This window comes from Numida meleagris, chromosome 10 (genome assembly GCF_002078875.1).
Source record: "Numida meleagris isolate 19003 breed g44 Domestic line chromosome 10, NumMel1.0, whole genome shotgun sequence".
Lineage (NCBI taxonomy): Eukaryota > Metazoa > Chordata > Aves > Galliformes > Numididae > Numida > Numida meleagris.
The window spans coordinates 18,511,546-18,536,686 of NC_034418.1; the positions used below are offsets into that span (position 1 = coordinate 18,511,546).

The 25,141-nt window shown below is 49.3% G+C and overlaps 2 protein-coding genes across 3 annotated transcripts in view; both read left to right on the top strand.

Moving 5' to 3' along the window:
- SPG7 (SPG7, paraplegin matrix AAA peptidase subunit) overlaps positions 1–18,572 on the top strand; it is a 38,679-nt gene extending 20,107 nt beyond the window's left edge. For both annotated transcript variants that reach the window (XM_021408293.1, XM_021408292.1), the window contains 11 exons: positions 685–810; positions 1,119–1,281; positions 2,030–2,203; positions 7,483–7,607; positions 8,921–9,023; positions 10,062–10,172; positions 13,430–13,545; positions 14,684–14,840; positions 15,367–15,530; positions 16,548–16,625; positions 17,844–18,572. In XM_021408293.1, the coding sequence (XP_021263968.1) occupies positions 685–810; positions 1,119–1,281; positions 2,030–2,203; positions 7,483–7,607; positions 8,921–9,023; positions 10,062–10,172; positions 13,430–13,545; positions 14,684–14,840; positions 15,367–15,530; positions 16,548–16,625; positions 17,844–18,053 (1,527 nt within the window). In that variant the 3' untranslated portion in view covers positions 18,054–18,572. The remainder of the gene's footprint in view (positions 1–684; positions 811–1,118; positions 1,282–2,029; positions 2,204–7,482; positions 7,608–8,920; positions 9,024–10,061; positions 10,173–13,429; positions 13,546–14,683; positions 14,841–15,366; positions 15,531–16,547; positions 16,626–17,843) is intronic.
- RPL13 (ribosomal protein L13) lies at positions 19,834–24,568 on the top strand. The gene is made up of 6 exons (XM_021408294.1): positions 19,834–19,980; positions 20,233–20,348; positions 20,758–20,899; positions 21,812–21,985; positions 23,479–23,535; positions 24,366–24,568. The coding sequence occupies exons 2-6, from the start codon at positions 20,245–20,247 to the stop codon at positions 24,522–24,524; spliced, it is 636 nt and encodes a 211-aa protein (XP_021263969.1). The 5' UTR covers positions 19,834–19,980; positions 20,233–20,244; the 3' UTR covers positions 24,525–24,568.

The window sequence follows — 25,141 nt, forward strand, 5'->3', positions numbered from 1 at the left end:
CAAAGAAAACAAAAAATCCCGAGGAACTGTTTTCAGCAGAACACAGTGAGCAGTTACAAGTTGGGTCTTTAACTAAATCCTTGTTTTGACTGTCGCTGTGGCTTAGCACACACCAGGAGGCAGAGATGTGGTGCCTGTTCAATCAGCCTACGGTTCTGTCCCTGGGTTGTATTGTAGTAGAAACTCATGGCATTGGACAGTGGTGCAGAACTCCTGTTTGCACACATTTACAGGGCAGTGTTGGTAATTTATTTACCCCTGGTAGTTATTTACTGTCCATACACACTCCTTAAAATCGTACCTGTCCTGAGTGTCTTAAGGATCAGAGCATTTAGAGTTTGGGGGAGAAGATGTTAATTAAGCTTTGGGGCATTCTGTGTGTTTTTAATAAGTTTTTTCTACCTGGTCTGCAGGAAGTTGAGCTGGGTCGTGTTGCAGGTATTACTGCAGACTTACTTTGTTTCTTTCCAACAAAATACTAATAAGCAAAGCTTAAGTCAGCAGTCCTGCAGCCTGGCTGCAAAGTATTTCCAGAGCAGAAGTTAGTAAAGCAGCAGTGCATTGGTTGGTGTTGTGACGGTCTGTTAGGGGTGGCTATACCTGTGTTGTCCTGCCTCCTGCAATATAGCAAGCAAGCTGTGTGGAGTCAGCGCTCGTCTTCAGTGCTTGTGCTGCTTTCCACAGAACCAGCTGAAAATGGCTCGTTTCACCATTGTGGATGGAAAATCCGGGAAAGGGATTGGCTTCAAGGATGTAGCAGGAATGCACGAGGCGAAAATGGAAGTCAAAGAATTTGTGGACTATTTGAAGGTATAACAAACGCTGCATGTTTTCTGGGATAGTAGGTTAACCTGGGGAGGGGAAAATATTTATTCTCTTTATCATGCATGATACTGAGCAGCTTTTGTTTTAAAAAAAGCTGAGAACTTTTTCTGCTGTGATCAACATGACTCAATCTCTATTTCCAGTTCTGTAACAGACTGCAGATGTAGCTGCTCCTATTAGGAGCTCGGGGTTGGTCAGGATGAAGACAATGTCAAGAAGCTCTGGAAAACCACATCCCTGTGCAGGTGCTTTAAGTGAGCTGTGGATCTGACACAGCTGTGTTGTTCCTACAGAATCCTGATCGCTACCTTCAGCTTGGTGCTAAAGTGCCCAAGGGTGCCTTGCTGCTTGGACCACCGGGCTGCGGGAAGACGTTGCTGGCAAAGGCAGTGGCCACAGAAGCACAGGTGCCTTTCTTGGCCATGGCGGGCTCTGAGTTTGTGGAGGTGATAGGAGGTAAGCTTTGTAGGAGGGAGGGAATGGAGGTTCCTTGGGGAATGCTGGCTGGATCCCTCCAAGAGGAATTTTCTCATTTCTTTGCACGAGAAGGATGAGTTGGATATTTCTGCTTAAAACAAAAAGCTTCCAGTGCTAGCAGATAGAGAAAATGCATAACTACATAATCAGCTAAATGGCTAGTTGCTTCCTCCTTGCAGAGAGAAGCCGTGGGTCTCCACCTGAGAGCGTTATTCCTGACTCGCCTCTAGTTATTAAAGCCACTGCCTGAGGCTTCCTTATATTGAAAACGCTCATGGATTTTTTTGTTGCTCCATGCTGATGGGGTGGGAAAGGGGGAAAAATGGCCTCTGTGTGCTCTGGGATTTCCATCTTCCTCCTTTCTTTCTCCTAGATCTCTTGAGACCCAGTAGGGGTCTGTGTGTGGGAATGTGGTGACTATTTTAGCTTCTGTGAAAGGAACAGCAGTTCGCATTTGGAGCTGGAAGCATTGCTTCTCTTATAGGAGCTGTGAAAAATCCCTGTAGTTCTGGGAGCTCAGTTAAAAGCTAGCATGCTCCAGGATGAGCAGTGTCTAAGGACTTAAGACAGGAGTTCTGTGGCTAGTTCTTTGTGTCTTACATGTAGAGAGAGGGTCACATAATGAGGGTTTGGTCAGGATTGGGTGTCTTGCTGGGGCCATGACTCCTGCTCTACAGCTACGCTAACGATTTTAGCTTTGAAGCTCATTACTTCTCTTTCTGTGTAGGTCTTGGAGCTGCGCGAGTTCGGAGCCTCTTCAGAGAAGCACAGGCTCGTGCTCCCTGCATTGTGTACATTGATGAAATTGATGCTGTGGGCAAGAAGCGCTCAACCAATATATCTGGCTTTGCCAATGCTGAAGAGGAGCAGACCTTAAATCAGCTGCTGGTGGAAATGGATGGTCAGTATTTCTCTCTTTTGGCATTTGGGCCTTTGTTACCTTGGAGATCTGGGCTTGTTGTCCTGTCTGAATTTGCCATGCCTCTTTAGTGTGCTTTCCTTAAAGTATTCAACACTGTGTTGAAAGAAATTTTTCTTCCTTCTTCCCTGGAGGAAGGCTTGCTTGTACTTCACAGCATGTTCAGGACTTAAGCTTAGCACTACAACTTGGTCATGTCCATGTTAAGAGACCCTCTGTGTGGCAAGTGCTAACTGTGTTTGGGACCCCTGCGTAGGGAAGGAGCAGTGGCTCTGAACGTCAGGTGAATTTACATCTAGTAAACTTAAAAACCCTTGGACCTTGAATCAGCTATTTTTGTGACCGTACTCCAAAGGCCAAGTCAGAAGAGAGTGTGGTGTCACATTCAGAGTGAATTTGCCCCACTAACCACACGAGCATACACCTGCTAATAAAACCAATGGAAAACATGCGTTAGATATCATGGCTGGCAGAGGGCAGCAACCCCAAAGACTTGTGCTGCAGTGAATGGCTTCAGTTCAGGAGTGTTTTCCCACTGTCAGTTGGAGAGGAATTGTTTACAGTGCTGTGCAACCGGAAGAGAATGAATTGGCAGCAAGGACACTCGTGTGTTCAGCTGGTAATGTTTAGTTCCAGCTGGCCATTAAATGCTGTGCAATACTTGCTATGCTCTGTCTGACAGGTAGTGTTTTAAAGCCTGGTGAGGGCTGAAGTTCAGTTGTCCCAGAGGAGCATACGCAATGAAATACATTCATTCTCCTTCCCTTTGGCCTGTTCTCATGTTGCTTGCCTGGCTGCAGGATGCCTATCTGAGGTGGATGGGAGAAGCTTTGCAAACAAGTCCTGGTTAGGTGCCACTCTTCTGGACGATTTCTGACTGTGCTGCATATGGAATCCACCCTTTTCTCAGACACGAATGCCAAAAAGAACAATCCTTTGTCTATTCTTAGTCATAATTCTGTCAGAGCCTACAGCCCTGACCTAACTCTCATTGCTTCTGTTGCTAAATCCTACAATTGCAGATCAGCGTGTGTTTATGTATGTCTGCTGTGTTGTGGGGCAGGGCTGCCTTTTCCCTTGACTGACCATAAATGCGGTGCTTACCTCATCAGGCTCTCCATGTGAAAAATTCTGCACTAAAAGCATCCCTCTTTCTCCAGGCATATTTTTTTACTGAATATTTACAGTGAAGCAGTGGGTGCAGCCCTACTGAAGCAGAGCACTTCCTGCAGTTCTGCAGCACGGCTGCTTCTGGAGGTTGCTATGGAGTGAACCTTCCGCTCTCAGGGAGAGAAGCTAGGACTTGCAAGGTGTTTTTAGGAAAGCATTGATGTTCCTCCACACTGCATGCAAGATGATCTGTACTGCTGGATCTCTGCCTGTGCTGCAGAAGGAGAAGAAATTGTAAGCAGGAGCACGGCGCTGTATGAACAGAATAGAGTCATCCTGCTGCACAGAGATCACCCAGGCCTCTCTGCTTCATCCCAGGTACCAGGGAGCTTCTGGAAGGAGCAGGGTGATCTGTAAGTGGGTCCTGGATAACCAGGTGTGGATCTGGTTATCAGAGAACATCCTTGAAACATATGATGCTATGTAGATACCAGAAATGGCCATAAATACATGTGTGCAGTTCCCTGGGACTTTGCACGTGCACTAACTTAGGCAACGTGGCCAAGCATATGAACATATTTGGAGTGAGCATAACTGCTTACAGCTGTGTCTGTATAGCAGTGTCTCAGTGGAAAAGGTCTGTAGTAACACATAGAACAGCAATCCCAGCTTGCTTTGGGGTTTGTTTTTAATTTTCCTCTTGACAGTTGCAGGGTGAAGTGGCAGCAGGTTACCACTGAATCAGATGGAGGCCCATCTGTCTGTTCAGGAAAGTGTGGTCAGTACAATCCACATCTCAGTGTTAGAAATGAAAGCATCTGACTTCCTGTGATCTGCAGAAATCAGGAGCTGTTTCTAGAATGGTGCTTTCTGGGCGAGTTTCAATTCATAAATTAGGGCACAAGTCATTCAAAAGTGAGTTCAGAAAGTAAGTATTATCCTTAGTGTATGCTTTAAGAGTCCAAGGGAAAAAAAAAAAGCTTCTGTACCGTGTGCTGCCTAGCTTATTCTAAAGCGGGTATTGCTTCATGATTATAAATTTGTCTCATACAGATCATGTACTAAGTCCCTCTTTTTGCTGAATGCTTTATGAAACATTAAAAAAAAACAGCCTAAGGAGTTCACAGTGTCAGATGAGAGACAGCTGGCAAAGACTGTCAGCACAGCACAAGCATCATGGGCCTACTGTTGGCTTGTATGCATAAGCAGTGATCTTGGCTTGTGTTATTGAGCTGCTATCTAACTGTGCATGTTACCTCAGTGAGCACTGACTTGCTACGTCCATCGTTACAAAATAAAGTTTTCAGGAGGAAAGTGAATTTTAAGGAGATTGAGGGTTTACCCAGACACGAGTGGAGGGTTTGTGTGCGTTTCCAGTGAGAGCCTGGAAATGGGAGGTCAGAGTTCTCTTGTCGCTGCCTTGAGCTTAAAGGTTGAACTTCTGCACGGTAACACCACAGGACTGAGTTGAGCTGATAATTTGAGAAAAATCAAGTGCAGAAGTAGATCTGTGAATCATCAGCTTAGCAGCGATTGTGGAGTTTGTGTGTGTGAATGAGGTTACGCAGAGGTAAGGTCCAGGAAGAAGAGGAGGGTCAGAGCCAAATGGAACCTCCCCTGCAGGCTGGAGGAAGGGTGAGGACACAAAGAAAAAAGACTGCACTAAGCTGGATGGGATGAGCTGTGCAGTTTGATGCTCTGTAATTCTGGTATGCAGATTTTAGAGTAATTGTAGCGCTCTTTCTGCAAGCGACCTCGCTTTGCTTCCTTCTGACAGCTTGCTTCGTGTTCTGGAAGCACCAGGAATTCAGTGGGAGAAGGGGAGGGACTGGGCTGAGCCTGTGTGTACAAAAGCTGACTTTCAAAACCAGAGCGACTCGTACTCCAGCCTTTGTCAGAACAGGTGCCTGGGCTGAATAGTGAATCTTCTTCACAAATCGCAAACAAGCGGAAGAGGAATGTGACCCAGATACCTCCTCTGCTCTGAATACATTTGCGAGGAGCTTGTCAGTCCCGGGCTGATCTGTGCTTTTGTGAATAAAGATGCAGGGCAGTCCTCTGAAGTCCTCAGAGCAATCCCCTTGTCTGTGCTGGGTGCAGGTTTGTGACCCCGTGGCTTCCCTCACAATGGTGGCCCCTTTTTCAATGATATTGTACACAAACGATGTCCCAAATGCTTTTGAATGCATAGCTAACAATGCAGACGGGATGCCTACCAAACGCGCTGCGTCCGTGGGCAAGAGGGCCCTCAGCAATTCAAGTGGGCCCTCCTCCTTTCCTTTTAGAAGTGGCTGAAGTTGTAAACGTGGTAGATACGAGGGCTCTCTTCAGGCTAAATTTTCAGAGCTGCTTTTAATTTGTTGCCGTGGCTGAGGTGGTGTTTCTGTAGCCTGTTCTCATGACTGCTCTTTGCCTGTGGAAGCCAGAGCCTGTCACGTGCCAGGTGACATTGCGCTGGGAGCCGTGATGTGACTCAGGCTGCTGCTGTGGCTTTCTTGGAGCTGTTTGGCAGCTCTGGGAAGCAGGCTCGAGAGCAAGTGGGGCAGAAGCTGCTGCGAGGAGGATGCACTCAGGGGTGCTGGTTTTATTATACTCGTTCTAATAGTCAGACCTATTTTAAGGTCGAGCTTTCCTGGCTGCAAAGCTGATAATGTACTGTACCATCTAATCCTGCCGTGTGAATGAAGCCTGCTATCCCTCAAGTGCCTGCCAGTCTCTCTCCTTGTTTATCACACTCCAAAGTGCAGTGTAATACACGCCTGGAGAACGGTCGGCTTCATCCTCTCCAGGAGCTTATTTAGACAGCGTCCTGCAGGGAGGAAGAACAGAGGTTTGCTGCAGTGCAAGCTGACAAAGCCGGTCCTCTGACTTACCTGTAACCTTAATCTCTCTGCTGAGCTCTTGTACGCTGACACATTTGGCAGCTCTTCTGGCGAAGCTGGAGAGAGCTGAAACCCACCCAGCTTACGTGCACGGAGCCGCTTTCTGCAGCGTGTGACTTGGCAGCGGAGGAAGCACACGGGACTCACGCGTCCTTTCCCTGGGAAGGCTGCGAGTGCCGGGGCTGCTGAATCTGCTGGAAGCAGGTGACTCATACCCAGAGGCCCCCGGGCACCTGGTGGAATGTAATAAATAAGCAGTGTGGTTCAGTGATTCAACATCATCCCTGGCTCCCCACCCAAGCAACATAACCACCTGCCCCTTCCTGCCCTCCTCCAGCTGTTAGTGCTCTGGCTTCCCAGGAAGCCCTGTCTGCCTTTGGTGCCTCTGTGCTGCTCGCTGCTCTCACGAAGCCTGTAATTCCTGATGCTCCCTTCATCTTTAAGACCTGGAGACAAAGCCTTGTGACTGTGGCTTGAGCTGGTTTGTGCTAATCATCACTGCAAAGCCGTTTGGTCACATTCTGTACCTGCCTACGCGATATCTGTGGTGTGCGTTCTGCAGGGTTGGTCTTTGCACTGCTCTGGTCTGCAGTGTGCCTGGGTGCCTTTTGAGTGATGAAAGATGTAGATCAAATCATGCTGTAGTATGCCACTTGCTGAGTGGCAAGGCTATGTCCTGTACGTCTGCGTTAATTCCATTTGGTCAGAAGAAAGCCTGTTCCTTCCCCGGTGATGCTGGTAGCCAGTCTGTGCTCGAAGGCTAAAAGTGAATGAAAGCTGAAAGGGCTTTCCACAGCAATACTGGGGAGGAAAACCCTATTTCAGGTAACAAACATTGTTTGTACAACTGGAACTAAAGAAGCAGGAGTTGGCTTAAGGCTGGGGATAAGCAGACGTGTCTGAACTCATCAGAATAGATTCTGTTCTGGTTTCCAGTTGGAGCAATTTCAAAACGTGGCAAAAAAAAAAAAAAAAACCCACAAAGTTGGGCCTTAAGTAACTGAAAAGGGAATTTCAGCGAGCCCACGATGCCCAGGGAGCGGCCTGGGTGACCCGAGAGGTTCCTTCCTGCCTTGTGCTCCTAGCTGAAGAGGACACTTTCTCAGCCTCAGATGCCCCAAAAGGATGTTGTAAATGCCTTCTGTCTTTGTGATAAAGCTGTGTGAGATATTCTCTGCATCCTGCCCCGCCTCATCCCTTTCTATGCTTGCAGTGAAGTCTCCGTGGTGGTGAAAACCTTCACTTTTGGTTTTACTTGTCTTGCTACAGGAATGGGAACCACAGATCATGTCATAGTGCTGGCTTCCACCAACCGTGCTGACGTTTTGGATAATGCCTTGATGAGACCGGGCAGGCTCGACAGACACATCTTTATTGATCTTCCAACACTCCAGGTATATTCCATCAACTGCCCTGTCCTTTCTATAATGTTCATGACTAAAGTGTCCCAGTCCTTTACTTGCTGATTGTTCGTGGGCCTGGCAACAGCTGAGCTTGGAGAACAGAGAGATAGTAGGCTTCCATTTGCCTTCTTCCTTATTTATGTGCCCTAAATCAAAGAGTTGACACGATAATCATAGAATCATATGATTATGATCATAGAATCATATGATTATCGTGTCAACTCTTTGATTTAATGTAGTTGCCTATTTCTCTGAAAAGACAACTCTCTGTTTTTAAGTGTCTCTGCTCGTATATGAGCTTCGGCAGCAAATTCTTCTGTGAGATTCTCTGCCATGCAGATGCAGAACTTGGTCTGTTGTCTTCTCTCCAGGAAATCAGGAGCCACCTAATTGGCAAAGCTGGCTTGTGAGGGGAGAGCTCAAGTTGCCGCGTGCCTTGAGCGCCATTTGTCTTGTAGGTTTATCATCCCCGCTCTTCTCATCAAGCTCCTCATTTGCCTTCAGGCAGCCTCAGTGACTTTCCTTCTGAATGCTTTTTTAAATCCATTTATTAGGGGAGTCCGTTGTGTGCGCTGTGTTGACATTTGTAGCGGAGCTTTGGAAATAGGCTCAGCTGCAGTGAAGGTCTGTCTGCTCTGCCAGCACAGGCTCTTCTTCTCCCATCTGTGCTTTACTGTCGTCCTCGGAGTTTTCAGTTAAAATACCTCAAATGCCTGATACAATCTGGCACCGGAAGCATGAACTCTGCAGCTGCCCTGAAGGAGGAAAGGGAAAAACCCTGGCAACTGAGGCCATTGTTTTAATCAGGATCTCCTGGGCCAGCTGAATGAGTCACTCCTTGGCTGCTGGCCAGCCGTCAGCTCACCCCCACCTCTGTCTGGGAAGTGGTCTCAGGCTAAGCAGCTCATAGATGGGATTATTTTTTTTTTTGCAGTGCAGGAGGGAGCAGGTAGATGCATCCTGAGCTCCTTCCTGCAAGCACTTATATGGTAAGAGAAAAGTTAAAAGACAGATCAGAGTGAAAGTTAGAAGGGGAGAGCGGCCCTGAGAGAGAAAGCAGTGACTCACGGTAAGCCTCCATACATCTGTTCTGAATTTGAGAGCTGGGTGTTTATCAGGGCTCCTGTAGCACTGAATTGCTGTAAGGAGAGCCCTGCCCTCTGCTGGCGGTGTCACTGTCCCTGCTGCCAGAGGTCCAGCTCTTCTTCTGCTCCCTGCCATAGGGAGCAGGGAAGCTGCCATGTTAGGAAGCTTGCTGGGCTCCAGTGTTCACTGTCATGTAAGTACTCTGTGCTCTGTCACAGGAGAGAAGAGAGATCTTTGAGCAGCACCTGAAGGGTCTCAAACTGATCCAAGATGCCAGCTTCTACTCGCAGCACCTTGCTGAGCTGACTCCGGGCTTCAGTGGTACGACATCTTGTATCCTTGAGGGACCGTTCTGCCTCCTACCATGCTTGCAAATTCAGCTACCTGAAGCTTCTCAGTTGCTTAGTGTTAAGAGGGTACTTTGGTCTCAAGGGCTTTTTCTTTTCTTTTTTCCTCTTCCCCTTCAAATCTTCCTCTCTGCTTAAATAAGGAGAGCCTAATCAGCTCCCTTGTGAATGGAACTGCAATGAGCAATTGTTTGTGGCTATTTTCAGTGCCCTGAAATCTCTGGGAATGGCAAGGTGCAGAGATTGGGAAAAAGTACACTATTACAGTGCCTGGGATCCTAATTCCTGTTTATGCTCTTCTCCAAGCTGTTATTGAGGATAAGGTGTTGTACTTCACAGTGAGATGTGGAAAGACACCTGTGCTGATGGGCATTACCAGGAAAGCGGATGGGAGGAATGAATAGCAATTCCTTCATCTGTTGGAGTAGGAATTGGACAACTCTGGCTCCTGCGTTGAGCCTGCTTCCAGGGTCGGTCCCTGGAAGTCTGAAACATAGCTGAGCAAGGGGCTCCAGAGTTCCTGTTTATGTGGAGTTCCTGGAATATCCTTTCTGGGTTTCCCCTCTAACAGGCCCCAGCGCACTGCCTCTTCGTGACTTCTTTCAGCAGCCCCCCACCACCATCACCCACACACACAAACTCAGAACAGATGTTCTTTCTCTTCTGCACAGAGGTTTGTGTGGTTACTGCATGAACAGTGCAGCAGCCCATGCCAATCCAGACTGCCCACAGCACTCCCCTGTTGTTAGAGCCAGCCTTGGCTTTAGCCTCTTAATTGATTGCTGAACTCTGTCCTCTGTATGGCAATGCAGCGTTCGTTGCCAAGGCAGCTGTATTGTTCAAATCCAACGTAAACACCATGGATTAGGTTCTCTCTCTGTTCCCAAGGAACAAAGAGGAGCTTGCAGTGCAGGCTGTGGGACTTCCTTAGGTCCTCCTCCAGATCTGTTCCTGCCTTATCTGTCTGTCATATAACAGACCCGGTGTAATTCTTACAAACTCTTGCCAACAGGAGCAGACATAGCAAATATATGCAATGAAGCTGCTCTCCACGCTGCCAGAGAAGGTCACAAGTCCATTGATACTTCCAACTTTGAGTATGCTGTGGAAAGAGTCATTGCAGGTAAGTGGCCCAGCTGTTCCTGTTATCCCGCTGATCTGTGCTGTGCTCCTTGAGAGAAGGCTCAGGTGGCTGGGTTGTGTTGTGGGGCAACAGCTTGGATCTCACTGTGGTCTTTCTTGTGTGGAAGGTCTTGAATGCAGTAATCACAAATGGACCAACCTTTCTGAATCTGAAGGCAACCTGATCCAGTAGCTCAGGGAAGATATCCAGTAGCAAAACATATACACAAAAAAAAAAAAAGAGGGAGAAGACTCAAAGCTCTATGGCTTTTCAATTAAATATTACATATATACATAAACATTAAAAAATAAAATAGTGGAAGGATCTCTGGGATTTAATTCCTGCTCTGGACACCTGCTACATAAACATGAATAGCAAAAGCAAATAGGCTATCCTGCCACAACCTCAACAGCAACAGGAAGAAATTAGAGATTTTTCTTCTTGGCCTCGAAGCCCAGACTTTGATGAATTGGCAGAATAAACTGAAAGACAGTGGAGTACTGTTCTCCCTCTGAGAACATCCTGTCAGCCTTTCCCTGTTGCTTGTGCAAGTGCCAGCAGAGGAACCTCTGGAGACTACCCTGTAGCAATATATTATAGGGAGGGGGGAGAAAGAATTCCCAGAACGCTTGACTTCACCTGAGGGGTTTGAATCTGGTGGATTTCTGTCTGAACTTTCCTGTAGGCAATCCCTGACTTTCATATTCAGACACTTAACTGCTTCCAGGCTGCAGTGTCATCACTGGGGGTGAGCCTGGGCAAACAGCCTGGCATTCTGTGCTTTTCTTAGAGCATATGAAATTGGGTGTTCATGCTGGGTCAGTTATTTCCTGGCACAGGAATCAAACGTTCACCATTTGCTTTTTATCACAAAATGCCCAAATATTTCCTCATTTAAGAGGAAATATATGAGATCTCCTCTCAGTTTCACCTGCCTCTTACAAACATAATCCTGGGAGTGCTTTGGGTGACTGGCCACGCTTCCACAAAGCCCAGACTGTGTGCAGCAGCTCCCGGGAGCAGGCAGTGAGACAGCTCTCGCTGCAGTGTAGAAGCCTTAATCAGCTATAGCAAAAGATGTGCTATATTTTTCCATCTGCAAAAGAGAGCACTAAGCTTGCAGGGATTCCCTTAGCTCTTCTTTCTGAATTCCAGCCTTTCCTTAGTTCCCCAGACTTGGAAGACAGGGCAAAAAACAAGCGAGACTGCAGGGGATGATGTGTAGCAGAAGGGATATCTGGGATTCATGTGGTGGCCATGAGAGGGCATGGGCTTCAGCAGTTTCACTGCTGACAAGCTGGCTTGTTTCACTGAGGCACTGTGGCATTTGGGAGGCAATAACATCTTTCTGTTGCTCAATCTGATTTTTTCATATTAGCAAGACCTGGCTGTGTTTTGTAGAACAAGCCTAATAGGCCCTGAACACCCCTCCAGGCCCATATATGAAATGTACCCTTGCCACGTAATGGGAATGCTTCTGGGTTTCACAATTCGGTTCAGTATTTCAGTCGCTATAAAAGCTTTTCTTGAAGGAAACAAGATATTACTGTGCTCTCCATTATAAGCTTCTGGTTTTAATAAGGGTGATGTGGAATCAAAAGAGAACTGTGCAAGTCCTGAGGCCCTGTCAGCCTTAAAGCTTTGTGTTGCTGTGAGGGAGGAACATGAACTCTTCTCTGTGGTAGTCCCCATTGTGTTTTCAGTTTGGGAACAGAAAGCAGTCAATAAGTCAGGTCTCCTGGGAGTGCTGGAGGAAACCTGCTGAGTGCACAGAGGCATTCAGGGCTTGTCTTGGGAAGATGGAGCGGAGCCTGTGCTCTGGTGGGGTTTGTGGAAGCAGCGTAAGACCAGCAAAGCCAGCCCAGAGTTGTTTCCTGTGGTGTTTGTCTCATAAAGGTGGTAAGTGCAGGCCTTCAGAGAGCTCCCCAGCTTGGAGCTTCCTTTATCTGGGGGCAGAAGCCATCTTCATGGGCACGCTGCGTGCTGTTGTGAAGAGCACAGTCCCTCCCTTCTTGGTGGGCTGACAGGGATGCTTCCAGAATTTAAAAAATCATAAAGCTGTATGTAGCATATCCATGCATCTCTCTATAGAAGGATACGTACAGGGACAGGCACACGTGCTGCTGAAGGCAGGGTGAGGGACTGACTAATGAAAATCAGAGCTGCTGCCATTAATCTGCTGTTCCATCACCATCATGCCTTCCAGGGCACAGTGGTTTCCAGGGTCCCTGAGCAGTACTTGTACAAGATCTGCCACGCTCATTTTGCTGTTTCCTTGTTTAATAAAGCTCTTGACTTTGTTTAAAAATTAATGTTTAATAGAATGTTGTTTTCCAAGACATCAAGCAACCTTGGTACCAAGCTGCTCTCGGCTCTGCCTGCTCTACCCCCTGCTGCTCCTGGCACTGTGCAGACATCCACTTAAAAGTACTGGTACCTTTTTGCATCTGATGCGCAGAGCTATAATGACTGCTTGATTCGCAGTGTATTCTGGAGCTAACGTTATTTTCTACATGCTAGAAGCTTGACTTCTGTTCAGCATTTTTTTGAAATCCTAATTGGACTTACTCTGTGTTACGGACTGCTGGGTTGGAAAATAGACACTTTCAAAAATCACCTTTCTGGATGAAGTATTAAGTGTGAGTTATGGCTTAATTTGCTAGTTCTCAGGAGCCTGGGAATAAGCTCGTATGGAGCATGCCATCTGTAATCAGAGATTTCTTGGGTTTGGAGGAAGTTGGTTTTTTTGTAGATACTTGTGTTTTTTTGCTGACTTGAACACTCAAGAATCTCATCTGAGGCCTCTCATATATATATATATATATATATATGTTTCAAAATCTTTCTTTCCTCCTGTCCCTAAGGGTCTGAAATACAGCAAAATCAGTATGATACTCCAGCCAGTCTCATTTTTTTCTTTTTCTTTCTTCTTTTCTTCGGTAGTGATTTGGTTTTTTTGGGGGGGATGGGGAGGTTCTCAGCCTCCCAATGGTAGACTGACTTTGCAGATGTGTCCCTCAGCAGGAATATGGAGTAACGTGCCTCTGGCAGAGCTGGGGACAGAGCAGGGCTTTGCATTCTAGAGCTGTGATTCAACTGAGAGTTAAATTGTGTAATGATGAAGTCTGTTCTAAGGAGGAGAGGAGGAAAAGGCCGGCAGTGCTGGCTTGTGCACCGAGCTGTACAGGGTTATGTCCTGCTGCTCACACCTCTTGCCCACTTATTGTCTTATCCGATCCTTGCCTGCGTTTCCATAGGCACTGCCAAAAGAAATAAGATCTTGTCACCTGAAGAGAGGAAGGTGGTGGCGTTTCACGAGTCAGGCCACGCGTTGGTTGGCTGGCTGCTGGAGCACACGGAGGCGGTGATGAAGGTAACCCCAGCACCAGCTGCTGTGTCACGAAGCGTGCTGTTGGGTGGGAAGAGAATCCTTTGGGCCCAAGACGTGCTGATTATTTAATAGCATTTGTATTAAGTTCTGCTGCGGTACTCTGGTCGTCCTCATGAACTTGGAGCTGTGAATAATACTGCAGCAACCTATACAGCAAATATGCTGTCAGGAAAAACGGGTTCCAGCGATGATAGCAGTGGTGCAAAGCTGATTGATCAGCCACAGGGGAACTCTGGCATTTAAAAACGACTGTAAAGCACTCCCGGTGTCTGCTGGTTTCCCAGTTGCTGGGCACATTTGAAGCAACTGAATCTTCTGGTGCTGCTGCTCAGTTCATGCACTTGCTCCAAGCACAAAGCGCTGCTCTGTGTGCATGTGTGCGTGCGTGATCTCTTTCCCTTCTGTGGTTTGCCAGCATGTTGCAGCTACCAGTCAGGCCATTGGAGAGACTGCCCTGATACTAATCGAAAGAGATGTGTTATTCAGATTGGCACGCTTAGGAGTTTGTCTGCCTGAAGCCTTTCTCTGTAAGGAAGGGCCCCCCTTCGGCACCCTAGGGTGTGTTCTTTCCCTTGCACGTCTCCTCAAAGAGCCCTGACACAGGGGAGAGGTGGAGGGGTGGAAATGACAAGAATGACAGCTTCTTGGCCCACCACCAGCAGCAAATTCACTCTGAATGACCTATTGTATAAGCCAAACTGTTGTTAATTACTCTCAACAAAATGTGGCTGCATTTAATGGATGAGGGAGTTGGGTCTTATTTTTCTGAAGACATCCTGTACGTTTGTTAGGTAGTCCCCATGATTTTGGAACACGGTAAAACAAACTCCAACTGGCTTATATCCTCCAAAGCCACTCTTAAGTCTCAAGACTTCACTGGCTTGCTGTTCAGGGTAACTTCCTTTTTATTTCTTGTTCTAAAAGCGAGGAAAGCTCCTCTACAGCTGTGAAGGCAGAGCCTTCAGTATGGGAATGGCAATTGCAGTTTTTGCCTGTGTAGGTCAGTGAGCAAGCCCCATTGCTTGTAACAAACGTCTCTGGGAGGGCAGACCTCTTCTTGTTCTCTGCTGCAGTAGTTGAGAGCTCTTTTGTTCTCTGATGGAGCTGTTCTGTGTTGCAGGTTTCAATAGCCCCTCGAACAAATGCAGCTCTTGGATTTGCTCAGATCCTTCCAAGAGAGCAGTACCTCTTCACCAGGGAGCAGCTACTAGAGAGGATGTGTATGGCGCTGGGAGGGAGAGTGTCCGAAGCCATCACCTTTAACAAAGTCACCACAGGTGAGGGGACAAACCCTGATACAAGCAAGGGGGGGGTAAAGCTAAGAGTCTGAACTTTTGTACTTGTTGCTCTGTCCAAGAGTAATGTGAAACCGAGGTTTCCCACCCTTGGGAGTGGGAAGGAGAAATTTCACATTGCTTGTTTTGATCTTGGACTTTGGTTTGTAAGCAAGAAGGCCTCTCATTGTGGGTTCCAGCTGTGTTGTCTCAAACTTGTCCCAAAGCCTAAGGCTACAGATGCAATTACACAGTGAGACTCTCGGCTGGTGGAAGAGCCTGAAGCTTTCTGTGCCTTAGTTCCAACCATTTGGAGCAGTGGCAGATAAGCAATCTATATGAGCTAGCTACCAGGATGGTCCTCAGTGCCATGCATGGGTCTTGCAGTGCACACAGAGAGGTAGAGCGTCCACCTGCATGGATTCCTGCAGGACCTCTAATCTCTTGACTGGTGGAATGTGTGTTTGTGCTGGACGTACTCCTCTTGCTCTCAGACCTGCCGTATCTTACACCTGTCTGTCTCACCCAGGAGCACAGGATGACCTGAAGAAGGTGACCAAGATAGCCTACTCCATGGTGAAGCAGTATGGGATGGTGCCCAGCATTGGGCAGGTCTCCTTTCCGGATGGGGAGAGCACAGTTGGAATTGGCCGGCGCCCTTTCAGCCAGGGCCTTCAGCAGATGATGGACCATGTAAGGCTGCTCCTGGTCGCCAGTTCCCGTTTGTTCTTTACTTTCTGCCACTCATTGAAAATGGCAAGAAACTTGTACCCAAATGCTTAGCATTTTTCTTTTCCTGTTAGCCATTAAGTAGTAAAATTCAACAACTGAGCACTTAAACACTCTGCTTGGTACTGTTCTATGTAGAAGGACAGTTCAGTGAGGCATTAAGAACAGACAAAGTCACATACAGCTGTGGGTTCAGCCCAGTAGCACTGTGCTGCCTGGAGCTGCAGTGAGTGGTTGCGAAATACATTCTGCTTTGTGCGTTGCAGTGTGAAAACTGCAGTCCTGATTCTTTTGTGGACAAGCCCCTGGAGAGCTTCTGGGAGGTGGGAGGTACAAATGTGACTTTTGGAGAGTGGGAGAAGTGCTTTGCAGAGTGGGCAGAAAGAATAACTTGAAGGAGATGGAGCTGAGGGGGGAACATAGTTGTGGAACTGAGGATAGATAACCAGGGAGGGAAAGGTTCTGCTGCATGGAGGTCTCTTCAGGCCTAAAGGAGTTCCATGTATATCTAAGCATGGCTATATTGTGCTTGGATTACTGGAAGCTTCTGTCATAAAGGCTCAGTTGCACAATCTAAATGTCTGCACTCTCTAGATCAGAGGCCAACAAACCAAATGATGGTTCAGGCTGAGTGAAAAATGGTAGCCTGTTTTGAAAGGAAATTGGGCTTTTGTTGCTGCAAAAATATTGTCTTGGTTGAAAAGTCAAATAGCAAGAAACCAAAAAGCTCTCTTCTGCTGCTGGGCAGCTTCCTTGGTTAGACTGTATCTCCCATCAGCAAGGACTCTCTTGAAGAGTTGTGCTGGTGCTGGAGTTTACCGTTCCCTATCACAAGTACTTCTTTGGCTTTTTTTCAGAAGGTTTATCTGTGTTTTCTGTTAGTAGTAACTGCTTTCTGCCTGCTTATTTTGCACGTTCTTTCCCTCAGTACTCCTTGTTTGTCCGCTTGCACTCCAGATCTCTCTCCTTATTATCTTCTAGGAAGCAAAAGTGCTGGTGGCTCAGGCCTACAGACGCACAGAAAAACTCTTACTGGACAACCGAGATAAACTGCAAACAGTAAGTTGGAGTTGTGTGGTGTCCCTTTAACTGTTGGTTTTGGCCTTGATACTTTCTGTGCCCTGTAGCTTGGTTGTTGCAATGTCTCCACGGTCCTGGAATGTCTTGTACTGGGAATTGTGGGGCTTGTGTTGGGACTGTTGAATTGGCAGACTGGTGCTGGCTGATGCTCTCTGGGTACCTCCAGGAAATTTTCACCTGCTAGCTTCTTGATACTCAATATATCGAGGAGGCCTTATTGCAGAGGTAGAGCTTTGCCTCCTCTGCTTTGTGTCCAGAGAGTCCCCTAGCCAGTCAGCTCTCTTCCAGGAGCTCTTTTTATATGACAGCAGAAAAACAACCACCTCCATCTACCCACCAGCAGGCCTCTTTGTGCATAGTAAGGTGGCCAGAGCTTGCTTGGGCACCCTGCTGTTGCCCATATCACAGTTCTGTCCCCAGGACAGTGCCCCAGCAGTGCTCTGAAGGCAGGCATTGTTGGGGGCTCTACTCTCTGCAGGCCTCCTCTGTTCCGATGCTTTCATTTAACAGCAATCAGATGTTCGCTAGAGGCTCATCACAGGAAAAACTTTTAAGTTAAGCCAAAATATCTGCAGTGCATTGCATTTGCCAGGTCAGTGTGTCACATCTTGTCAGCAGAAATGAGCAGTTCCATGTTTGAGGGCCACCTGCTGCTCAAGCGTGGTCCTTCTGCTGACAGAGGGGCCAGAGAATTTAACTTTTCTGGGGAGGACCTTCTAATGACCTTAGCCCATGCCTGCAGGAACAAAACATCTCTTTGTTATCTCTGTCATGTTATTTATGTACAGAGGAGTATGAGTCTGGCTCCAGTCTCAATTCCTGTTGCTGTGGCATCTTAGGCAAGGCCACAGGTGCAGTGACAGTGGCAGTAAGGGCACTTCTCTAATTGTCCCTGGAGTTCTGACTTGCCAAATCATTCCCTGGAGCGTGCTTTATTACCTCCAGCCATTCTGAGTGTTTCTGGCAAAAACACTCTTGTGAAAGGTGCTGGCTGCCTGGAGAGCTTTGTACCACTCCAGCAGGCGTCCAGGTCATGCTGCCTGTGGTATGGTAGCTGGGGTCTGCTCCTCGTGGGCTCCAGCATGTGCAGTGTCCAGGTGTTGAAATCCAAGTTGAGCTGGTGGGTGGGTTCAGATTAGTTCAGTGAGACTGTTTTCAAACCTCTGTGCCTCATTATGCCCTATTTACTCTTTCTAGCTGTCTAATGCCCTACTGGAGAAAGAAGTGATAAATTACGATGACATTGAAGCTTTGATTGGGCCTCCACCCTATGGGCCAAAGAAAATGATAGCTCCTCAGAGCTGGCTTCAAGCAGAAAGAGACAAGCAAGACACTAGAGATGAAGAAATGCCCCAGCAACCACCAAACCATGAGGAAGAGGAAGAACCACGCCTGAGACCAGTGTGAAGCCCACTCCTGATGCAGAATGGGAGGACTCTAGAGGCTTCTTTTGAACACAGACCCTTTCTCTTCTCAGCTCTGGAATGAAAAATAAAGAGCAGGGCATCTCTGTGATGCTGTCTCCCAGAAATTAAGGGAATGGCTACGTTCAATCTCGTAACGCAAGCTTTAACCTGCAGGGAGGAGAACTTAGGATTTTGAAATTGATTCTCAGCAGCGTATTAGTGATTAGGAGTTGGGTAAGTCTAATCTGCTGGAAAGAATCTGTTTACACAGGCAGTGTATGCCTTCTTAAGGGTGAAGGGCGTTGGGGAGTCCTTGTGTGCTGCCTCCAGCTGTGCTGCATGTGCAGGAGTGCACTGCTGTTCCCCTCAGTGCCAGAATGGTCAGCACAGTGAAACATGGCAAGACTGCTGGGTACAGTGCTGTAGCTGTTAGGCGACTCTGCTGTAACCTTTGGTCATCTCTGCTGCTGAACATAAAGTAGGAAAACAAACTCCACTAGAATAAATTATCTTGAATGTGCTGCTGTGTTTGTAGAATATGTTCTCATTACAGCTATGGAGTTGTGTAGGACGTGGGCTTTCTTTTCCCAGGTCAGTAGCTTCTATTTGATTTTTATAGCAAGGGTTTCAGAAGCAGAGAGTGAGGAGACCTGTGTTTGTGACCCAGTGTAACCCAGTGGTGTGGTGTTAGGAACCAGCACTGCAGAGGATGCTCCGACGTGTGTGTTGGCAGGCTGCTGAGCAGCACTGCTTGTTTTAGGTATAGAGGTGTGCTCACTTAACTCAAATGCAGATGTGCTTCCTGGGAGCATCTGCACAAACCTGGCAGTTCTGCTGTCTCTATCCTCATGGCTATTGCAGAACACTCTGTGATGAAATGGTTGACTGCTGTTCATCAGGGAAAGCATTACAGTGATTTTTGGTGCCTGTTGTGCTCTGGCTTGATAAGGCCCTTTCAGGAAGGATTTTTGTCTTGAGTTATTCTGTGAGAACTGTGATCTGAAAGACCCCAGCTTTCAATTCCCAGCCCTCAGGCCTTCATCTTGGTTCCAGGCTGGAGCTGAGCCCTCTCTTGGTGGTGGGGAGGAGGATGACCTGCAAGGCATCGCTCACCTGGGTGCCACTGAGCCGTGCTGCCGACCTGGCTGTGCTGGGTCTCATGCCCATGGTGGGGACGCTGCCCTGTTCATGAGTGGAAATGATTTTCTCAGTTGAGGGTGCTATTGCCTATGTTTTTGTTTTTTCTTTCAGACCTCTTTGTTTCCTTACAGGGAGTTCATTCTTTGAATTCATTTGTCCAGCAACAGGTGGAAACAGTTTGGTTTTATTTGTGAAACAGGATGGCTGTGTTCCGGACTGCCCGAATAAACCTTTTGACAGGAGGATTCAAGTCTGTGACTGTGCTGATGGTGATGTGCTGCCGGCACAGCCTCGTGCATGCAGGGCACACAATGTGACCAGTGTGGCCATGCCATCTAGCGGCATGCTGTCCTCCCAGGCTGAGGCTGCAGCAGGATCCAACCTCTGCAAGATGTTCGTTGTTCCCTGACTTCAGTCCCACAGCACCACTGCTGCATGGGTGCTGCTCTAAGCATGTTGGGGTCGGGGCTGCAGTAGGCTTTTAGATGACGGGTAGCAAGGAGGAAGCCAGCAGCGTGCCCTCATCCCTGCGGGAGCTAGGGAAGGAGCACCGAGCCCGCTGACAACTCGCCAGCGTGAGGAGGTCTGAGCAGTCGGCTGTGTGCGGGCCCTTTAAACTCGGCGCCATCTTTACTGTGGGTGCGGTGAAGCCGCTGCCAGACGTCTCAGGAACCATCGTTCTCATTGGGCCATACGGACGGCCCTTCCTATTGGCCACTGCCACCAAACTTCCGGCGTGCGCCGGGCCGCCGCTTCCTTTTCCGGTCGGCCATTTTCCGTGGCGGGAGGTGAGTGCTAGTGCCGCCGCGGCCGGGGTGGGTTCCATCCGCCGCCATCCGCCCGCCGGGGGCCGCGCCGGGCACTGCAGTGCTCGGGCGCCGGTCGGAGCCCTGCGCCGGTCCCGGGGCGGCTCGAGAGGGCTGGGGCCGGGCCCTAAGGGAGGCTCTGACGGGGGCTGAGGCTCGGCCTGCACCGGGCCTTCTCGGGTACCGGGACACTGCAGCCCCGGCGGCCGCTTCTAGTCCTGCCCGTGTCCGCAGGCCCGAGCAGCCATGGCGCCCAGCCGCAATGGCATGATCCTGAAGCCGCACTTCCACAAGGACTGGCAGCGACGAGTGGCCACATGGTTCAACCAGCCTGCTCGCAAGATCCGCAGGTGAGTGCCGCCGGGCCCTCCGCCGCCTGACCCGGCCCGCGGAGCTCCTGTGGGGCCCGAAGTGCCGCGTGTCCTGCCGCTCTGCTCTGAAGGGCGCTGGCATCGCCGTGGAGCGCACAGCTGGGGCACGTCCCTTGTCATGGGTTGGTCCGGCCGCAGTCAGGTGATGAGAAGTCTCCGGAATCGCTGTACCACATTGATGATTCCCTTGAACCCTTGTCTATCTGATGGCTGCGGCAGCTCTGCCACGCGAACGCTCGTTTGTCTGAGCTGCTCGTTCCGTGTCACGCTTGTTTTTTGAGCGTACCCCCGTGTGGCAGACGCTGCCCCGCAGGGGAGCGCAGCTAGCTGTGTGGGTGCTGGTTTTGGCAGCGATACTTCTTTCTGACCGCTGTTCCCCACGCTGCAGGAGGAAGGCCCGCCAGGCAAAGGCTCGTCGCATCGCGCCTCGCCCCGTGGCTGGGCCCATCCGGCCCATTGTGAGGTGCCCGACTGTCAGATACCACAAAAAAGTTCGTGCCGGCAGAGGCTTCAGCCTGGAAGAGCTTAAAGTAAGTATGGAGAGCTGATCCCAGCCTGGTAAACCTCGCTGTGGAGCTTGAGTTGAATTGTCCTGCTCTGTTCTGTTCTGTATAAATAATAGTTCTGCAGTGTGCTGCAGTGTCAGCATCTGCTTGCATTTAGCAGTTGTGGGATGGGGAAGGAATAATGCATGGCAGTGAAGGGTTAATTTGAAGAGTGAATATTGCTGTCTGTGGTTGGGCGGCCGGTTACTAGAGTTCGTTTAAAATCAGATCCAGGCAGAGCGTGAATCGAGGCTCCTGAACTTCACTTTAAATAAAAGCTTCACTTTAAATAAAAGGACGGCATTACGTTGTTGTAATTACACCTGTTTTCATGAGGCACATTTTGTGTGAGTCCCACAAAACGTTCTTAGCTTGTGTGAACGCACCTGTGCCGTGTAACGAGCGGCTCGTGAGCACCTCCCAGCCTGCAGCCCCCTCCCCTTGCTTCAGGAATGGCTCCTGTGCGACCTGACCTGCCCCGGTGCTCCGCAGCCGGGAGCTGCTGGTGTTGGATCACAGCAGCAAATGCTGGGCACTGCTGGCAGCCAGCAACCACAGCCTCCTCTTGTGTCTTATTTTTATTAGGTTCTACACGCAGCAGTGAAATTAGCGCGTGAAAGCAATAAGATTGTACTGCTAAGTGCCAAATTCTTCATTACTTCGCTTTTCTTTAATTTTGGGTAACGTCGATTCCAATGTAAAATGGCCCAGGGATGTATGCCTTTAAACAGAACGTGGGGCTATCACTTGTTTAGGAGTGTTAGCAAAGAATTTCTTGAATGGAGTTTTCAGTGCTCTGTGAACCACAGTTATCCTTGTGCTGACTTCGTGTGGCTGCCGACCCCCGGCCGCACAGCGGTGTTGCTGGCTGCTGACACCGCGTGCTTTTCTCCTTAGCTGGCTGGCATTAACAAAAGGTTTGCTCGGACGATTGGAATCTCCGTGGATCCCAGGCGACGAAACAAGTCTACGGAGTCACTGCAAGCCAACGTGCAGCGGCTGAAGGAGTATCGCTCCAAGCTGATCCTCTTCCCCAGGAAGCCGTCTGCACCTAAGAAAGGAGACAGCTCTGTAAGTACCTGGCTGTTAGAAACGCATGATGGAGCCTACTTGTCTTCACTTCTGCAGAGATTTGGCCGTCAGCCTTTCCTCCTGGTGCCCAGGCTGTGTTCTTGAATGCTTGTGGTAACACAGACCCTTGGAAGGAGGGCATGTTGTTTCCGTGCACGTACGCAGGGGGTGGCTGCCCCCAGCATGAGGCTGGGCTGGATGGAGCCGGCCTCTCCGGCCTTGTCCGTACTGTGAGCCAGCTTGGGCTGCTAGGAGTGCAGCACTGCTGCTGGCTTCTGGCCTGGGGCTGCTGCGCTGCTGGAGGGGTGCAGCTCAGACGTGGAGCTGGCTCCCCAGGTGGTCTGTTTCGGCCAGCTCGGTTATGGTTTATGAAGCTGAACTGTCAGAACCAAAAGGCTGTCTGAGATGTCTGCTCTGCTGCAGTGATAACTGTATGGAAAGGGTGGGGAAGGCAGAGACAGCTCCACAGCTGAGTAGCTCAGTGAAAGGAGCGATTAAAGGAAGTCTCTAGAAGGCTGTTGCTGCTGACATACAAAAATGATTTTCATTAAAATCTCACCAAGATCCAGAGTAGAGTTGGCTTTTCTTGTGTTCTTGCCTGTTCATGTTAAAAATGCATGCTTCCCACAGGGAGGTGCAAGTAATGGAACGAGGTGGTGTGTTCCAGCTACCTTCAATCTCCTGGAAAGTCTTGTCAGCCCTGAGCTGCATACCCACAGCGCTGCCTGCAGAGCTGGAGCTCGCTTGGGCTGCTTTCCAGAGCAGGGGAGGAAGGGTCTGGCATATTACACAGCCTGGCTGGACTTGGAAGTTCTGCTGCATGTGTCAGCTTAATAAGTCAGGAGGGTGCTGCTCTCTGGTGTGACTTGTGGGACTGGTGGAAGCGTGGATGTGAGGATTACAAAGTTGAAACTCTTTGTGAACCTTGGGTGCCTATATAAAAGATGGATTTTTTCCAAATTGCTGTGGGTAGCACGTAAAATCTTTGCCAAACACAATCTATTCTAGTTTTAAATTGGCTAGCAACACAAACCTGTAGCTTAGTAAATTCAGCGCAGCTTTCAGGTTGTCTGCTGCAATCTGTTTCTGATATCAGTAGATAAAGATACTCGTCTCAGGAATCATGTTTCAAATGCAGTTACTTAAAGCTTCAGATAGCTGATTTATTCATTTTTGTCGATGCCACTCTCACACCAGAAGCTGGAATTGGCTGTGGAAGGAATTGCTGAAGAGTGCGCTGAGCAGGCAGGCTAAAAATGGCCCAGGAGACAGCAACGCTTCTCCAGTTGGCAGAAGTCCTGAAAGGCCACGGCTCTGCTGGCTGCATGAGTGACGAGCTGAGTCGGTCACTGGTGGGGTTAAACCTCTGGTCAGAATGGTTAAGAGTTCTTGAAGCTGGGAGCCTGCGTACTGGGCGTGTGTTTCATCTGGGTACTAGGCTGAGAGATGCTAGATTGCTGTTACTGAAATGTCTTTTCCCTCTTGTTGTGCAGCCTGAGGAACTCAAGATGGCAACTCAGCTGTCTGGACCGGTTATGCCGATCAGGAACGTAAGTGTAACCCCGGATCTTGTTCTTTGAATTTCGGGGAGGGGGCTCTTCTTTTCCTTGTTGTGCAGTTGAGGGTTGCTGGTGTCAGACATCCTGTTCAGGATCAGAAAAACCCCAACAGGTTGAGCTCCATCCTTTTTTTTTTTTCTTCTTTTAATCATCTGTGAAAGTCCTTAAATCATGACCTGCGTTTCTGGGTGTAGAAGAGCTGCAGGCAGCCGTGCTGGGGGATTAAGTTGAGATGGATTGAGAATAATCGTGTATCCCACTCGTGCCCTAAATCACACATGGAACAGCGTAGCTACGCACGCTCTGCAGAGGTGCAGCTTGCACTGTAACCCCCCACGGGGGGAGTCCTGTGAGGACGCAGGGGAAATCCACCCCCCAGGCACACAGCGTGTGCTGTGCTGCAGGCAGAGGCGGGTCTGCCCCTTGGTGTCTGGTGTAACCTTGTGTGGTAGCCCCAGCAGGTCACCGGGCCACTGCTGATGTCTGAATCCGATGCTGATGCTGGAAGGTGCTGTTGATGGCGCGCCACAAACCTGACTCAGATTTCGTTTTGCGTTCGTTTGTGTGTTGCGTTGGGTTTTTTCTGGTATTCTCTGCTCATCTGCTGACGTGCATTGGCAAATGAGGAACTGGTTGAAGTGAGGTGCCTGGTGGAGTGATGATAAGGGCAGGGCCTGGAGATTGCACACATTTTGTATTCTTAGCAGCATCTTGGAGCCGGTGGTAGAAATGTAACGAGATTAATTGCGTTAAGCCTTAAACACTGTCTCTTTGGCAGCCTCTGATGTGTAGTCTGACTGTCGGGCTCTCTCTCCCACTAGGTTTTCAAACGGGAGAAGGCCCGCGTTATCTCAGAAGAGGAGAAGAACTTCAAGGCCTTTGCCAGCCTGCGCATGGCCCGGGCCAACGCTCGTCTCTTTGGGATTCGTGCAAAACGAGCCAAAGAAGCGGCAGAGCAGGACGTGGAGAAGAAGAAATGAACTGTTCTCGCTAGAACTGTCAATAAAAAAAATATGGAAACGTAGCAGTGTGTGGTGTCTCGTTAGGGCCAGCGTGCGGGATGTTGCTGGCCTGGAGCTGGGCCTGCCAGCTGTGCGTGGGTACCCGTGGTGGGCAGCTGTGTGTGAAGGGGCACGGCGTGGGGAGCTGCTGTGCAGGCGTGGGAGATCTGGTTCTCTGTGCTGAGAGACCCCAGCCTTCCTTGGCAGCGAGGGAAACGAACGCCTGTGTGCAGCTCTGTTCGGGGAGGGTGGTTTGCTTTGTCTTCAGGGACACAGCGTGGACTTCATCCGACCTCGCTTGTCGAGCAGTGCTCTGCTGCTGCCTGCAGGATCCCTGCGCCTGGGGCCACGGCGCTGTGCGGGGACGGCTCCTCCGAGGGAACGGCTCTGCTGGCTCTGGATTCGAGGGGTGAGTGTGCAGTCGTATCTTGGTGCAGTGTGGTAGGTGCGGTGCCCTCAGCACTAGCCAGGGTGCAGGCTGCAAAGGAGGATGCTCGGAGCACAGGCTGGACCACAGGCTGGCCTGCCTTGCTCCCGCCCAGCTGTCCCGAGGTGATTCTGGGGCTGGAGCACTGTGTGGCTGCGGGATCGCTCGG